General features: G+C 46.8%; 1 protein-coding gene across 1 annotated transcript in view; it reads right to left on the reverse strand.

Annotated features, from left to right (window-relative positions):
- LOC311102610 (AT-rich interactive domain-containing protein 1B-like) overlaps window positions 1-18,092 on the reverse strand; it is a gene marked incomplete at both ends in the record, with an annotated part of 135,870 nt that overhangs the window by 53,384 nt on the left and 64,394 nt on the right. Inside the window, 2 exons of the mRNA XM_084143978.1 lie at window positions 9,203-9,412; window positions 13,899-13,985. Of these exons, the coding sequence (XP_084000104.1) occupies window positions 9,203-9,412; window positions 13,899-13,985 (297 nt within the window). The remainder of the gene's footprint in view (window positions 1-9,202; window positions 9,413-13,898; window positions 13,986-18,092) is intronic.

Genomic DNA, 18,092 nt, shown 5'->3' on the forward strand with positions numbered 1-18,092 from the left:
CATCCAGAAAAGAGCAAGAGGCAGAGCCTGTGAAGTTTCCATGAGGGCCTGGGTTTCCTAATCTACTGTGGTTAACACTTCCACAAACGTTACCATGAGAGTCGTATGGACGAGGAGGACCACATAAAAGTGGACGTGTTCTTCACAGAGTTCATCAATCATACTGTATTGACATTTAAGAGACTATATTCAGTTTAAAAGCCACGTTTAGAGGGACCAGAGATACACTTCAAGCAGCTGGTTGAGAAAAAATCTATCTTGGTTCCATTCAAATTTTGGGGTCTTTTTCAGGTGGACAAGAAGGAATTACATTCAGCTTCCCTGTGAGATGTTCTTCTTCAGCGTGAGAATAGTTCATTTCCAAGATGGCTGGTAATGTAGCTGGTGCCATGCCAGGGTGCTACTTCAGGGGAGAGTAGTGTTGCCTCTCCCTGCTCCGCTCTGCTCTCTACAGCCACTGAGGCCCATCTCTCACCCAGAATACCACTACATGATCCAGGGCTGCTCTGAGGGGCCTCTCGTCCTCCTTCAAACTTTTACACAGCACTCACACACCTAAGCATCAGCTTTATTAGCTAATTTTGCTGTTCAGGCACATTTACAAGCAAAACAGAGAGAAAAAGCAGCAGAAATATATAATTTCTCCTCCATACCTTCCCATTCTCCTGACCCAGCCCTCCCTCCCGTCTCAGGCTGCGGTCGCCTTTGGGAGGTGTGGTATTTATAACCGACAGAGAGAGGCAGAGAGAGGACTGTGGTGCGATACCAATTACATGGAAATTCCAGGCATGGTCATGCATTCTGAGGACGCTGTTGCCGAGCTGTATTTAATCTCCACACTCCTGCGGGAAAAGGAGGACTGTGACCGAACAGATTACAGACAGTGCTTCCTCAGCAGACTGGATGCAGCGTTGCTAACAACCGGCTCACCCATCCTGGCCTCGGCAGGAATCTGTGGACTCCATCACTGAGGAACGTAACGCAGATTACACAGCAGTAGTCTACAGCTGCAGGACATAGAGAATGGCCAGAGTTGCTTAGCTAACGTTAAAAACAAACTGTATAGTATGTTGCTGAACACAAACAAATGGGGGGCATGACAGCATTCTTTTGGAGAGAAGAATGATGGGTAAAAGTGAATTATTTCCTTTTCTATTATGCAGAAATTCTCTCACATTCTCCCTCTCTCCCTCCCTCTCCCCCTCCTTCCTCTCTCCCTCTCTTCCCCCTCTTTCCTCTCTCCCTCTCTTCCCCCTCCTCCCTCTCTCTTCTGGCCCGAGGCCCCAGGTAGATCCTCTCAGAGCCACCTCAGCATCTATCTCAACAGGGCATCTGTTGTGCAGCAGGGCTCCGGAGCACCGCAGGGCTCCGTACTTGGTCCAACCCATTTCCCAAAACCTCCACTGGCCCTGCAGCTCTCTGGGATTGAGCTCTCCTTTTACCAAATAAGGTATAAGGGCCCAGCAAAGCATCCAGACTCACAAACTGCTGTCCAAAGCATGGCTATTACCAGTGGGGTACTTAACCTCTTAGCGGTGGGGGTGAGAGTGGGATGTTAGCTGTGGGAGAGGCACAGCAGGCTTTTCCTTTTTTCACTGACTCTGTCTTATAGCACTCCATATAGCTCAGGTCTGTATCTACTGCATTGTACGTGGCTTATAGAGCACGTCTGCAGAGCAGCTGCGGGAACAACTGGAGGCACTTTAACAGAGCCTGGTATCAACAAACTGTACTAGATCATGCAGAAGGACTTGGGCCTCCTGTGTTTGAAAGGGAGTTCAAAGGGCGTCAACATTTTTTGTAGTTAAACATTGTACGTGGCCAACCCAGATGCTGTACCTCATTGCGTTAGTAGAGAGGAGGTAGGGGGATTTCCTTGTGCTGACCTGAAGGTTCTAGTATAATTTCCCTTGATAAAAGACAAATGCTGTAGCATTTAAGTTACACAATGAAACATGAGAGAGTTTTCATGTTCTTAGCCAGAGTACAAGCTCAGCGTGTCAGTGTGTATCAATGGCGAGACAGAAAGTGAGAGAGAGAGCGAGAGAGAGAGTGTAGAAAGAGAGTTTGTATTGGTGACACACACACACTGATGTGTGTTCAGTTGTTCACAGCCTGGGGCTTGGATCTTCTAGCAGTGCCAAGACTGGCCAAGAAAAACAGAGTGCAGGGATCAGGAACTTGGAGTGCGTTTCCATGTTGGTTTAATGGGTTAGTAATTTTGTGGCGCGGGGAGAGACGGGAAGCAGATGGAGCCGTCATTAAGAACAATGAGCAGCAGCTGCCTGGCCTGTTCACCTCAGCCCAGGCCCCAGTCAAGACAGACCAGCCTAAGCAGCCCAGCCTGAACAGACCAGCCTGAACACACCAGTCTCAACAAACCCTTTCATAACCAGGGCCCAGAGCCCACCCCGCACCCCCGCCACCAGGGCTGCAATCGCCTGGGGGATCCATGGACCCACTCCAACACACATGTTCCTCATGGGGGGTCTGTGTGTTTGTGTGTTGAGAGAGAGAGAGAATGAAGAGAGAGAGAGAGATAGAGAGAGAAGAGTGTGTGTATGTGCGTGTACTCTGTCTTTTGAGTGTATGGGGGTGGAGGGTTTGGCTTGTCACTGGCAAGAACATCCCTCCTGTCAGCTGTGCAGCGTTTCACGCTCATCCAACTCCAGCCTTTTTATATTTCAGTTTTGTTCTGCCTCAGCCACTGGCTGTCATCCCAGCTAAGTCACATTAGCACATAAGAGTGGGTGGAGAGAGACCAAATACCACATGCATTAGAGCTATTAATCAACATGAACTAATGTGAGGGTCTCAGCAATATTACAACAACACACACATGGACGGTGCCTTCATCACAGTGACACATTAAAGCACACATTACTAATACCCCATTTCCTTTGGTGCATATCCAGTGGAACTAAACACAAAAGCAGATGCAAAGATATGGGAGTGACTGCTACTTTCTAAAGCCGTGTTAGAGAACACTCAACTCTAAAAGCCAGTTTAATTGCAAAGAATTATTCTAACAATTTTTCCCACCAAGTGCTGAAATGGACTGGTGTGTTTTGGAATACTTTTTGGCTGGGGAAAAGATAGCCAGCATATCTGACAGGTGACTGGCTTAAAGTACACTTAATTCACACTACCACTTACAATTCAGTGTTTGGTCAAATTGAGTGACCACAGACTATAGCTGTGTTCGAATACCCATACTAACATACTGTATACTACATACTTAATGACTATGTACTACGTACTATATACTATTAATTCATTTTAGTATACTGTAAACGAACGGTATCCTTTCAGTTGAGCGTATTAGCGATACGCCTGTCTACCGGAAGTTGATGCTGTTGCTATGCAACCTCTTGCTAGCTTGTTAGCATAACAAATTACTAGCTAGACATTTTACGACTTTGGGTGTGTTCATAAATTCAATCTGGGAGCGTTCGTAAATTCAGAGCGTTGTCAGATTGTCCGTTCGTAAATTCAGAGCGTTCAGAGCGCACACTTGACGCTCTGGCCGAGGAGTAGGGTTGATCTGAGCTTTCTGACCTCACAACGGCAGTCAAGCACCCAAGCTAACTGGCTAACTTGCTAGCTACTTCCAGACACAAATGACAGAACACCTCACTCTGACCATTTTACTCGCCCTAGCAGAGCTGGTTAGGCTGTTTTCATGTTATCCAGAGCATCGGTGACTGTAACGTTTACTGACACCGGCCATATTCAACGGGTGTTGTGAGTGTTCGTAAATTCATCAGTTATTCTGCGCTCTGGCACACTCAAACTAGAGTGCTCTGAAATCGGAGTAGCTAGCCAGAACAAATTTACGAATGCACCCGAATTAACAATGACCATTGAGAACGCACAACGACTATACCACTTAGCTAAGCTAAGAATGACGTGAATAATCAAGTCAATAAACGTTGGGTAGTTAGTTAGATAGCATATAGTTAATATACTGGCAAGTTCGATGTATTAGTAGCCAACTTGTTAGGTAGCTAGCTAACATACCGGCAGTGGCGGCTCCTGAAAAAATTATCAGGGGGGGCAATTTTTCTGATGATTTAGGTGACCTACACACATTTTAAAAAAGATATGTCCAGCAACAACATGAAGACAGGGGCAGCATATAAGTCAATACTGATATACACATTACTTGCTTCAAAAAGGCCTCATGGTTGAATTGGAAATATGTGCACCTGAGCATAATTCACAACAAGCAAGCAGGAGCTTTTGATAGAGGCTACTGAAAACATTGATGCAAGTTATTGGTAATAAGAAATTTTTATAGACTTCCATATTCTGCCCTCTTGTATAGATTTGTGAAAATGAACAGTGATAGACATTTTGCCTGAAAACAGAATTTGAAAATAATTTCTAGAAAAGGTAAACACAGCTATCTGTATGGCTTTGTAAAAATTAACAACCATATTCTGGCCAATTGTATAGATTTGTAAATATGAACAACCATATTCTGGCCAATTGTATAGATTTGTAAAAATGAACATGAACAGATTTTTTTTTTTTTAATACTTTAAAAAAAATGAAAAATAACTATTTTAAACAACATCAACTGTGAACTGATTTGGGCGTGTGTGTGTTAAAGAGACAGACAGGGAGGGACAAAGAGAGAGAGAGGCTACATTACTTGTACTGAAACTGTTCTAGCTTGCTGCATGATCAAATTCAGCTGATGCGCATAGCAATGCACGTAATGGGCATTCTTGAAATGCTTACGCACCTTTTGCTGCACACCAGCCTTCTCTCCCCTCACACTGGCTCCATCGTAAGCTTGCGCAATGAGTTTGACTTTCTCGTCGTCGGCAAAAAGACCGTTCAGTCTCTCCAAAAGCACACTGGCGATTGAGACTGAGGTTGATTCCGAGATGGGAAGGAACTCAAAAAAGCGCTCCTGCACTTTGTGGTTGCTATCTATGTACCTCAGCACAAGCACCAGCTGTCTGTGTAGAAACGTCCGTGGTCTCGTCAGCTTGGATAGCTACGAAGTTCGCCGACTTCACCTCCTCCACAATATGTTCCCTCATGACCGCTAGCATACACTCCAGTAGCTCGTTTTGAATGGTCTTTGATGTGCCCTTGAAAACTTTAGCATTTTTAAGATGGTCATCAAACACCTCATCTAATTGTGCCACAAAGTTGACAAGTCCAAGAAAAATACCAGGGTTGGTGGAGCCCTCAGTTTCATCTTTGCCTCGCAAAGCTAGCCATCTTGACAGTTGTACGTGAATTGATTGACGCTGCTACCCACTCTTTTCTTAGTTATGTTCATGGTTACTTATGTTACGTATGACGAAAGCGCGTAAGTGCAAGCCCTCCCGGAACCCATAGAGATTGTATTGAAAGCTCTGATATTTGAAAAAAATATATATTTTACATGATAGTCTATGAGAGACTCCTGGGCGATTTTCAACCTGACTGAAATCGCCCCAAAAGGGGCGGGGCCATTTGAAGCACGACTTTAGCCTGATTGGACATTTAGTGGCAGATCAGACGTCTAGATTAGAACACTGAAAACTACTGTTGCCGTGATATAATTGATTAGAAAAAAAATCCCTTCCTTTTCCCGTTTGGCAGTGCGTCGCCCATATCGCCCTAATGAACACACCGCCCCTGCATACCGGTACATACTGCTGTAATGATATGCTATGCAGTTCGTAAGGATAGCGTAACTAACAAATTGTCAGCCAACATAACGTGTAACGTAACTTATTTGAATAGTAATTACTTTATTACATTGCTCAACATTTTCTTAACATTTGTCATAATTAGTTAAAGCAATTAATTTGTATCCGCTCTTGTCGGACTTCGGCAGCATATTTTCCACCATTTTCTTAAAATCTGAAAATGTTGTGAAGCCACCCCCATTTTCGGAAGAATTGTATTATGGGCCCTAAAAGCACAGAAATAGTGTCCACTGCTTGTATACTTATTTTGGCGAACGTAGTACGACATCCGGGAACCTTTACTAACTGTTACTAACTGACCTGTTATATACACTACATGACCAAAAGTATGTGGACACCTGCTCGTCGAATATCTCATTGTCACGGACTCCGGCCGCACCAACCTGACTCATTAGGGGAGGGTCCGGGTGGGCATTCAGCCTCGGTGGCGGCTCCGGGCGCGACGTCCTCTCCCTTTCTGCCTCCCCGTTGCACCCCTGGTCCGGTCTGGACCTCGGCGCGATGCTTCCCCTCTCAGTCCTCCCACGATGCACCAAGCCCTGTCTGGACCCTGGTGTGGGAGGCCCCGACCCTGGAGAGGGATTGACGTCTGGTTCTGGAGTGGAGCCGCTGACCGGAGCTGAACTGGACCCCGGTGGAGCGGACTGCTCTGGCTATGGACTAGAGCAGCTGACCGGAGCTGGACTGGTCACCGGTGGAGCGGACTGCTCTGGCACTGGAGTGGAGCAGCTGACCGGAGCTGGACTGGGCACCGGTGTAGCGGACTGCTCTGGCACTGGAGTGGAGCAGACCGGGCTGTGGACATGCACCACTGGTCTGGTGCGAGGAACAGGCATGGGCCACACCGGGCTGGGAACACGCACCACTGGTCTGGTGCGAGGAGCAGGCCCGGGCCGTGCCGGACTGGAGACACGCACCACTGGTTTGGTGCGAGGAGCAGGCACGGACTGGGAACACGCACCACTGGTCTAGTGCGAGGAGCAGGTACGGGCCGTGCCGGACTGGGAACACGCACCACTGGTCTGGTGCGAGGAGCAGGCATGGGCCGTGCCGGACTGGAGACACGCACCACTGGTTTGGTGCGAGGAGCAGGCACGGGGCATACCGGACTGGATACACGCACCACTGGTTTGGTGCGGGGGGCAGGTACGGGGCGTACTGGGCTGGCAACACGCACCACTGGTTTGGTGCGGGGAGCAGGTACGGGGCGTACTGGGCTGGCAACACGCACCACTGGTTTGGTGCGGGGAGTAGGTACGGGGCGTACCAGGCTGGAGACACGCACCACTGGTTTGGTGCGGGGAGCAGGTATGGGCCGTACCGGTCTATGAAGGCGCACTGGCGGCACAGTGCGTAAAGCCGGCGCATAGCCTGGTGCCTGCACAGACACACTCTCCTCAAAGCAAGTGCGGGGAGCTCCGCCAGCCTCTGCTCTAAGGCCCGAGCTCTCTGCTGCTGGAGGGTTAACTCCTCTCTCAGCTCCTCCTGTTGCCTGGCCAGCTCCTCTCTCCATGCATCCACTAATTCCTTCTCCCTTTGGGCCTCCTGCAGCGCCTCCTTCTGAAGTGAGAGCTCCTGCTCCCTCTTCTCTAACAGCCCCCGTAATGTGGTGGCCTCCTCTCTCATACTGCTGATCCGCAGGTCTTGGAGGACCTCTACAATAGCGTCCTCCTCCTCCACAGTCAGCCCTTTCACGGCCTCCTGCTGCTTCGTCGACCACCCCGTGTGCCCCCCCAAATGTTTTTCTTGGGGTTGCCTCTCGGGTCTCCTTCGTCGTTTGGCATTTTGGAGTCGCCGTCTTTTCTCCCTCGCTGCCTCTGTTTGCTCCCAAGGAAGGTGATCCATACCATCCTGGATCTCCTCCCACGTCCATGATCCTTTTCCTTCCAGTATCTCCTCCCATGTCCAGGCTTTCTGCTTTTCCTGGGCACGCTGCTTGGTCCGTTGGTGGTGGGATCTTCTGTCACGTTCGTTGAGTACAGGATTGGACCAAGGTGCAGCGTGGAATGCATACATGTTTATTAACGAAGTCACACACGACAAAACAACAAACGCAATGTAACGTGAAGCTCACAATGGCTACACACAAACAAGCCAAACAAGAGTCAAGATCCCACAAGATAGGTAGGCAAAATGGCTACCTAAGTATGATCCCCAATCAGAGACAACGATCGACAGCTGCCTCTGATTGGGAACCACACCCGGCCAACATAGAAATATACAATCTAGATCTACACATAGATACCTAGATATTCACATGAAAACCTCTATCATTCACACCCTGACCAACCTAACTAAAGAATAACAGGCTTTCAAGGTCAGGGCGTGACACTCATTCCAAAATCATGGGCAGTAATATGTAGTTGGTCCCTCCTTTCCTGCTATAACAGCCTCCACTCTTCTGGGAAGGCTTTCCACTAGATGTTAGAACATTGCTGCGGGGATTTGCTTCCATTCAGCCACAAGAGCATTAGTGAGGTCGGGCACTGATGTTGGGCGATTAGGCCTGTTAGGCCTGTGTTCGATGGGGTTGAGGTCAGGGCTCTATGCAGGCCAGTCAAGTTCTTCCACACCGATCTCGACAAACCATTTCTGTATGGGCCTAGCTTTGTTCACGGGGGCATTGTCATGCTGAAACAGGAAAGGGCCTTCCCCAAACTGTTGCCACAAAGTTGGAAGCACAGACTCGTCTAGAATGTCATTGTATGCTGTAGTGTTAAGATTTCCCTTCACTGGAACTAAGGGGCCTAGCCCAAACCATGAAAAACAGTCCCAGACCATTATTCCTCCTCCACCAAACTTTACAGTTTGCACAATGCATTAGGGCAGGTAGTGTTCTCCTGGCATCCGCCAAACACAGATTCGGCCGTCGGGCTGCCAGATGGTGATGCGTGATTCACTCCAATGGCGGCGAGCTTTACACCACTCCAGCTGACGCTTGGCATTGCGCATGGTGATATTAGGCATGTGTGCGGCTGCTCGGCCATGGAAAACCATTTTATGAAGCTCCCGACGAACAGTTATTGTGCTGACATTGCTTCCAGAGGCAGTTTGGAACACGGTAGTGCACGTTGCAACCGAGGACAGACACGTTTTTTACTCGGCGGTCCCGTTATGTGAGCTTGTGTGGCCACCACTTCGTAGCTGTGCCGTTTTTGCTCCTAGACATTTTCACTTCACAATAACAGCACTTACAGTTGACCGGGGCAGCTCTAGCAGGGCAGAAATTTTATGAAATGACTTGTTGGAAAGGTGGCATCCTATGACGGTGCCACGTTGAAAGTCACTGAGCTCTTCAGTAAGGCCATTCTACTGCCAATGTTTGTCTATGGAGATTGCATGGCTGTGTGCTCGATTTTATACACCTGTCAGCAACGGGTGTGACTGAAATAGCCGAATCCACTAATTTGAAGGGGTGTCCACATACTTTTGTATATATAGTGTAAAAGTAGATAAGTATAATGAAACAACAGATGTAGTGCTCCTACCTTGGGGTCCATACTGGTTTGCCTGGGATCCTTGGGGTCCGTAGGGGCCACTGGAGCCACCCTGGGTGTAGTGTCCGGGCCCCATCCCTGGGTACATTTGTCCTCCAGGACCAGGACCAGGAGAGGGGTGAGGGGACATGGAGGGCCCCGACTGAGGTGGTGGTGCAAACTGGGAGCCAGACTGGTTTCTCTGCATATTGGACATAAAGCCTGGAACACACAGAGACAGCACTGACAACGGACTGTGCTTAAAAGTATTGCAGCCTATGTAGACACACATAAACACACACACACACACAAACACACACCTGGTTTCTGTAAAGAGTTAAAGATCCACTCTTTATGCAGGGTGAAACAGGTGACTTGACCCATCTGCTATCTCTTAACCTCCCTCTAAAGCTTTGATTGAAAACCAGACAAACATGATGGTTTTCTCCTTTGAAGGACGAACAGGGTGTAGAGGGGTGATTCTGAGAATACTATAATCCTCTATAATGTCTTTAGGTCTTTTTACTCAAAGATAGACATCAGATTGTTAGTATGGCAAGCTGGCAGTGCATTGTGTGTAAGGCCGTATATACTGATACACTGTACATCGATAGGACTGGGTAACATGGAGGCCAAGGGAACAACTGATACACACACACGCGCACACACACACAAAATCAACTACGCTGTCTGCTTTTGTGTGTGTGTGTGTTTGTGTCATCAATAATAATTTGGTGGTGCTTATATTTGTCCTGTTTCACACATGTACGTGTGTATTATAAGCATGTGTGAAATGGAAATGTGTTTTTTGTATATTCCAACTCAGAGAGTGGGGTCAACGGCGACCCTGGAGCAATTAGGTTAAGTGCCTTGCTCAAGGGCACATCAACAGATTTTTCACCTTGTCGGCTGAAAAAACGGTGTGTGTGCGTACGTGTGCAGAAAATGCACTTGCGAAATAAGACAGCAATTTAACCATGTCTGCTGTGTAATTCTAAGCTGTTCCAGGAACCGTGAGCTCTCAATTCATGGAAAAGGCTCTCAGCTCAGCTTCCCTCCACCATTCAAATTGACATTTGAAGTGATCCTCACAGGGCTTCACTATTATCACTGCAACCCATTTCATTACAATCTAAACCTGAGACCGAAGCCACAGAAAAGGTCTCCAATCTGCCTCGAATGGTAAAGGTCGCTGGCGCTGCAGCCAATCAGAAGAGATAGAGGCCTTCTCTAATATTCTGGATCAGCTTTAAATGGATTGGCTGCGCTGGGCTCGGCTTGGCTCACGCACGCATGCACACACAAACACGCACAGATCCACTAGACTGAGAGGCTATACATTGCTACAGTCCAGCTCTTTACTGAGTAGGGTTGTTAAAAGCAGGCCAGAGATGGCAAGAGTATTTGTCTTCCTCCATGTCGGCCTATTCGGCTGAGAGAGCGAGAGAGCATGTGAGGAGGCTGTGAGAGAGAGGGAGGGAGGAAGAGAGAGCGAGAGGGGAGGCCGGAAAGTGCTTAGACTGCAAGCATGGGTTTAAGGGGGACATTATTCTAATGTTTTGCTTCCATTATCGTAAGGGATTTGGAAAAACACTGTGTAAATTGCCTGGAAAAGGTATGGAGAGAGGAACATTGTGCAGACAGTTGCTAAAAGCAAATAACGCATTCAAGGATTTTTTTCCTCCCTCCCCAGCCAGGCAGGCAGTGAGTCAGAGAGCAGAGGCTCTTAGCTGGACAACAACAACAGGCAGCGATGGGAGAGAGGGCGAGAAAAAGTACATTCAACATTATTCATGGAAATGAGAGCGGCTCTTAGGAGCAGCCACTTGGACCATGGGATTTACTAATATATTCTAAACAGTATTGCAGTATGCTAACCACTGTGCTTCCAGTGTCACGTGAAACCAGAGCCGACCATTACATTTATGTTTATTTTATGTTTTATGTAAAATAAGTGTAACAGCTTTGCATTGCTCCCCACTCTCTCTCTCTCTGTCTCTCTCTCTCTCGGATCACCACTGTCTCTCTCTCTCTCTCTCTCTCTCTCTCTCTCTCTCTCTCTCTGTCTCTCTCTCTCTCTCTCTCTCTCTCTCTCTCTCTCTCTCTCTCTGTCTCTCTCTGTCTCTGTCTCTCTCTCTCTCTCTCTCGCTCTGTCTCTCTCACTCTCTCTCTGTCTCTCTCTCTCTCTGTCTCTGTCTCTCTCTCTCTCTCTCTCTCTCTCTCTCTCTCTCTCTCTCTCTCTCTCTCTCTCTCTCTCTCTCTCTCTCTCTCTCTCTCTCTCTCTCTCTGTCTCTCTCTGTCTCTCTGTCTCTCTCTGTCTCTCTCTCACTGTCTCTCACTCTCTCTCTCTCTCTCTCTCTCTCTCTCTCTCTCTCTCTCTCTCTCTCTCGCTCTCTCTCTCTCTCTCTCGCTCTCTCTCTCTCTCTCTCTCTCTCCATGTCTCTCTCTGTCAGATGTTAACTGGTCCTTGGTGAGCTGTAGAGGAGCATTAGACTCAATGTTAATGCTAGTCATCATCCTGCCTTTACACAAACCAACAGGGACAATGTTGTTTTACACTGGGCTAGTTCTATAGTAATAATCACTATTATTGAGTGTCATTTGCCTCATTCAAGAGATTAATTTTCCCCTAAACTCAATACATTATTGGCCGTTGTAGAATGTTTAGAGGAAGCCTCAATCAGGGACCATTAATTGTTTGTAATACACAGTATGTCGTCAGCCTCTGCTATCATGGCAATAACTAGCACTGCATATGCTAACTAATAGTCTTGAAAGGATCCTGCTTGATTCTACCTATCTGCTGCCTTTGATACTGTGAACCATCAGATCCTCCTCTCCACCCTCTCCGAGTTGGGCATCTCCGGCGCTGCTCACTCTTGGATTGCGTCCTACCTGACAGGTCGCTCCTACCAGGTGGTGAATCGCATCTCTGCATGTCTGGCAGACATATCAGTGTGGATGTCGGATCACCACCTCAAGCTGAACCTCGGCAAGACGGAGCTGCTCTTCCATCACGGTTGACAACTCCATTGTGTCCTCCTCCCAGAGTGCAAAGAACCTTGGCGTGACCCTGGACAACACCCTGTCGTTCTCTGCTAACATCAAAGCGGTGACCCAATCCTGCAAGTTCATGCTCTACAACATTCGCAGAGTACGACCCTACCTCACACAGAAAGTGGCACAGGTCCTAATCCAGGCACTTGTCATCTCCCGTCTGGATTACTGCAACTCGCTGTTGGCTGGGCTCACTGCCTGTGCCATTAAACCCCTACAACTCATCCAGAACGCTGCAGCCCGTCTGGTGTTCAACCTTCCCAAGTTCTCTCACGTCACCCCGCTCCTCCGCACACTCCACTGGCTTCCAGTTGAAGCTCGCATCTACTACAAAACCATGGCGCTTGCCTACGGAGCTGTGAGGGGAACGGCACCTCCGTACCTTCAGGCTCTGATCAGACCCTACACCCAAACGAGGGCACTACGTTCATCCACCTCTGGCCTGCTAGCCCAACCTACCTCTACGGAAGCACAGTTCCCGCTCAGCCCAGTCAAAGCTATTCGCTGCTCTGGCACCCCAATGGTGGAACAAGCTCCCCCACGACGCCAGGACAACGGAGTCACTGACCACCTTCCGGAGACACTTGAAACCCTACCTGGAATAGCATAATAGTAATCCTTCTACCCCCCCTTTACTACACTGTCTTTTGTCTAAACTAACACCTGACTTATTTCACCTGCTAGCACTGACTTGTTTAAAGAAATGTACTTATTGTGATCGAGATGTAGTTGTCCCTGATTGCACTGACTTTGCTCACAGCTGCTTGTTTGAAGAAGTGTACTTACTGTGATCAAGATGTGGTTGTCCCACTGGCTATCCTAAGTTGAATGCAGCAATTTTTAAGTCGCTCTGGATAAGAGCGTCTGCTTAATGACTTAAATGTAAATGTAAATATGAGAATCAACTCAGCAAGTCGGAAGTGGATCCACTTAAAAAACTCCCTAAATCCCAGAACATAGGGTTTAGTGATTGCCAGACAGTAACAGTTAAGGTTTAACCAAGAATGGTTCCCATGACCTGAGCTGACCTCTGATCCCCTCCCTGGGAACCTGCTGGTGGGGTGTTTGTTCTGTACCCGCTGAGCCATCAGTCTATTATACATCATTCACTGGATCAGAACATGCATGGCGGGAACAGGAGCAATCGGAACGTTTGACCCCCTCTAAGGAGTGTGTGTGTGTGAATGTGTGTGTGTTTGTAGTACCTGCCTGTGTGTGTGTGTGTGTGTATGTGTGTCTGTGTACACCTCCCAGTACACAATCCAAACCCCTGTACCTGCTAACAGCCAAGCTATAGAACACCCTGTACCTCTGGCCATGATGTCACGTCCTGCCTTTGTCTCCCAGTTCCCAGAGAGTGTTGGGGAACAATGCCAGCGTCACTGAGAGGGAGGCTAATGCCATCTCACTACCATAGCCAGGGCTTTAAGAGGCTTAACTCTCACTAGCTGTCCCCAGACCCCTCCGCTACTGTTCCACTCAGCCCAGATCCACAGCTCTGCTCAACACACAGGTGGGCATTAACCTAGGGCTAATCTGCAATTACCACACACACAATACACTAGAACACAGAAACATGCAAGCAAGCACACACACACATATGCATGTACACACACACACACACACACACACACTTAGTGGTCAGACTTACCCCTCTCCTGAGGCATGGGGGGCTGGGTCAAGGGGGAGTGGGGGACATCCGACATGTTGACAGATGTCTGGGGGGCCATCTGGGACCCTGTAAAGAACAGAGGAGGACAGAATACAGTGAGACACATTTGATCAGCACAAAAAGAGGGGACATGTTTTAGGGTAACACCACTCAGTAAACAGACGGAAAGTATAGGTCCAGCTGCTGTACTGTATCATCTGTGACAGTTACCTTTATTTTAATCTAATAACAAAGAAAAGTTTGGGCTGAAATTGATTCATCATCCTTTCACAAAGCCCAAGGTGAGATGAGTCAAAAACAGATAATTATTCTCAAAATTATGCCCTGAAATTACATGTTTTATTATAGAGGGATACACAGGTGAAGGATTCAGTCTCTGTCTAATTATATTTCCTTCTATCCACTTTTCCTCCTTCTCCATGGTTATTCACTTAAAAATACTTTGTCTCAGATTTACAAAAAGATAAAAGACAGACCCACATAGCATAGCAAATGAGCGTGTGTGCCTATGAAAATGTCTCATAGTACAGTGCAACATAAAACCAGTCATCACTGTGTGGATCTCTTATGGAAGCAGTGTAATTAGAGCAATCCTTATATAAACAAAGCCATTGAGGTGTATTGATCACTGATGCTCCTCCTGTACATTAGAAATACATTACAGACCAGTGGGGCTGATTTGGGGAACAGAAGATGGAAGTTTGTTGATTAATTTAACCCAGAGGAAGGTAAAACAGGTACACCTCCCTCTGCCTCATTCTAGAGTACTGAAGGTTTCAACCAATGGAGAAAAATAAAATAAGTTACAAGAACAACATTTCATTCCAGAATATGGGGAATGTGTGGGTAATGCTCTCCTCCAAACAGAACCAGAAAATGAACAGCAAATGAAAGTATATTTATATTGAACAAAAATATAAACACAACATCCAACAATTTCCAAGATTTTACTGAGTTACAGCTCATATAAGGAAATCAGTCAATTGAAATCAATTCATAAGGCCCTAATCTATGGATTTCACATGACTGGGAATACAGATATGCATCTGTTGGTCACAGATTTAAAAAAAGAAAAGTAGGAGCGTGGATCAGAAAACCAGTCAGTATCTGGTATGACCACCATTTGCCACATGCAGCGCAACACATCTCCTTCGCATAGAGTTGATAAGGCTGTTGATTGTGGCCTGTGGAATGTTGTCCCACTCCTCTGCAATGGCTGTGCGAAGTTGCTGGATATTGGCGGGAACTGGAACACGCTGTCGTACACGTCGAACCAGAGCATCCCAAATATGCTCAATGGGTGACATGTCTGGTGAGTATGCAGGCCATGGAAGAACTGGGACATTTTCAGGAATTGTGTACAGATCCTTGCGTCATGGGGATGAATGGCACGACAATGGCCTTCAGGATCTCACGGTATCTTTGTTCATTCAAATTGCCATCAATAAAATGCAATTGTGTTCGTTGTCCGTAACTAATGCCTGCCCATACCATAACCCCATTGCCACCATGGGGCACTCTGTTCACCAAGTTGACATCAGCAAACCGCTCGCCCACACAACGCCATACACGTGGTCTACGGTTGTGAGGCCAGTTGGACGTATTGCCAAATTCTCACGTTGGAGGTGGCTTATGGTAGAGAAATTAACATGAAATTCCCTGGCAACCGCTCTGGTGGACATTCCTGCAATCAGCATGCCAATTGCAAGCTCCCTCAAAACTTGAGACATCTGTGGCATTGTGTTGTGTGACAAAACTGCACATTTTAGAGTGGCATTTTATTGTCCCCAGCACAAGGTGCACTGTGCAATGAACCTGCTGTTTAATTAGCTTCTGGTTATGGCACACCTGTCAGGTGGATGGATTATCTTGGCAAAGGAGAAATGCTCAATAAAAGGGATGTAAATACATTTCTGGGATCTTTTATTTCAGCTCATGAAACATGGGACCAACACTTTACATGTTGCGTTTATATTTTTGTTCAGTGTACATGAAGCCCTATGTAGAGACCGCACTGTTCCCTGTGCTGTACGTGTGAAGAGAGAGAGAGATGTATACAGTTGAAGTGGGAAGTTTACATACACTTAGGTTGGAGTCATTAAAACTCGTTTTTCAACCACTCCACAAATTTCTTGTTAACAAACTATAGTTTTGGCAAGTCGGTTAGGACATCTACTTTGTGCATGACACAAGTAATTTTTCCAACAATTGTTTACAGACAGATTATTTCACTTATAATTCCAGTGGGTCAGAAGTTTACATACACTGAGTTGACTGTGCCTTTAAACAGCTTGGAAAATTCCAGAAAATGATGTCATGGCTTTAGAAGCTTCTGATAGGCTAATTGACATCATTTGAGTCAATTGGAGGTGTACCTGTGGATGTATTTCAAGCCCTACCTTCAAACTCAGTGCCTCTTTGCTTGACATCATGGGAAAATCAAAAGAACTCAGCCAAGACCTCAGAAAAAAATATTGTAGACCTCCACAAGTCTGATTCATCCTTGGGAGCAATTTCCAAACGCCTGAAGGTACCACGTTCATGTGTACAAACAATAGTACGCAAGTATAAACACCATGGGACCACGCAGCCGTCATACCGCTCAGGAAGGAAATGAACGTACTTTGGTGCGAAAAGTGCAAATCAATCCCAGAACAACAGCAAAGGACCTTGTGAAGATGCTGGAGGAAACAGGTACAAAAGTATCTATATCCACAGTAAAACAAGTCCTATATCGACATAACCTGAAAGGCCGCTCAGCAAGGAAGAAGCCACTGCTCCAAAACCGCCATAAAAAAGCCAGACTACGGTTTGCAACTGCACATGGGGACAAAGATCGTACTTTTTGGAGAAATGTCCTCTGGTCTGATGAAACAAAAATATAACTGTTTGGCCATAATGACCATCATTATGTTTGGAGGAAAAAGGGGGTTGCTTGCAAGCCGAAGAACACCATCCCAACCGTGAAGCACAGGGGTGGCAGCATCATGCTGTGGGGGTGCTTTGCTGCAGGAGGGACTGGTGCACTTCACAAAATAGATGGCATCATGAGGAAGGAAAATTATGTGGATATATTGAAGCAACATCTCAAGACATCAGTCAGGAAGTTAAAGCTTGGTCGCAAATGGGTCTTCCAAATGGACAATGACCCCAAGCATACTTCCAAAATTGTGGCAAAATGGCTTAAGGACAACAAAGTCAAGGTATTGGAGTGGCCATCACAAAGCCCTGACCTCAATCCTATAGAACATTTGTGGGCAGAACTGAAAAAGTGTGTGCGAGCAAGGAGGCCTACAAACCTGACTCAGTTACACCAGCTCTGTCAGGTGGAATGGGCCAAAATTCACCCAACTTATTGTGGGAAGCTTGTGGAAGGCTACCCGAAATGTTTGACCCAAGTTAAACAATTTAAAGGCAATGCTACCAAATACTAATTGAGTGTATGTAAACTTCTGACCCACTGGGAATGTGAAAGAAATAAAAGCTGAAATAAATCATTCTCTCTACTATTATTCTGACATTTCACATTCTTAAAATAAAGTGGTGATCCTAACTGACCTAAGACAGGAAATCTTTACTAGGATTAAATGTCAGGAATTGTGAAAAACTGAGTTTAAATGTATTTGGCTGAGGTGTATGTAAATGTCCGACTTCAACTGTATATATAGAGAGAGAGAGAGAGAAAGAGAGAGTGAGACAGCGAGAGAGAGAGAGAGCGAGAGAGAGAGAGAGAGAGAGAGAGAGAGAGAGAGAGAGAGAGAGAGAGAGAGAGCGAGAGAGAGAGAGAGAGAGAGAGAGAGAGAGAGAAGAGAGAGAGCAGAGAGAGAGAGAGAGAGAGAGAGAGAGAGAGAGAGAGAGAGAGAGAGAGAGAGCACTAGATGAGATGGTTGCTGTGTAGAGCAGTAAATACATGACTGGAGGTGGGAAACACTCCACGTAAACAAACCCAATTAAGTCAACATAATTACTTTGTATAAACTGCTTAAACAACATTTCCATCCACTCGCCTGCCCACACACACACACACATTAACACTTACATACACAGAGATACAGAAACACACACACACATACACACCACCACCACCACGAGTTGCTCCAGCAGCAACGCTTGGAAGAGAGAATATTCGATTAGCGAGTGTGTCCACCCCTGTTCCGGGGAGGGAGAGGAGAA

The sequence above is a fragment of the Coregonus lavaretus genome (assembly GCF_964263955.1).
Source record: "Coregonus lavaretus genome assembly, chromosome: 27".
Classification (NCBI taxonomy): Eukaryota; Metazoa; Chordata; class Actinopteri; order Salmoniformes; family Salmonidae; genus Coregonus; species Coregonus lavaretus.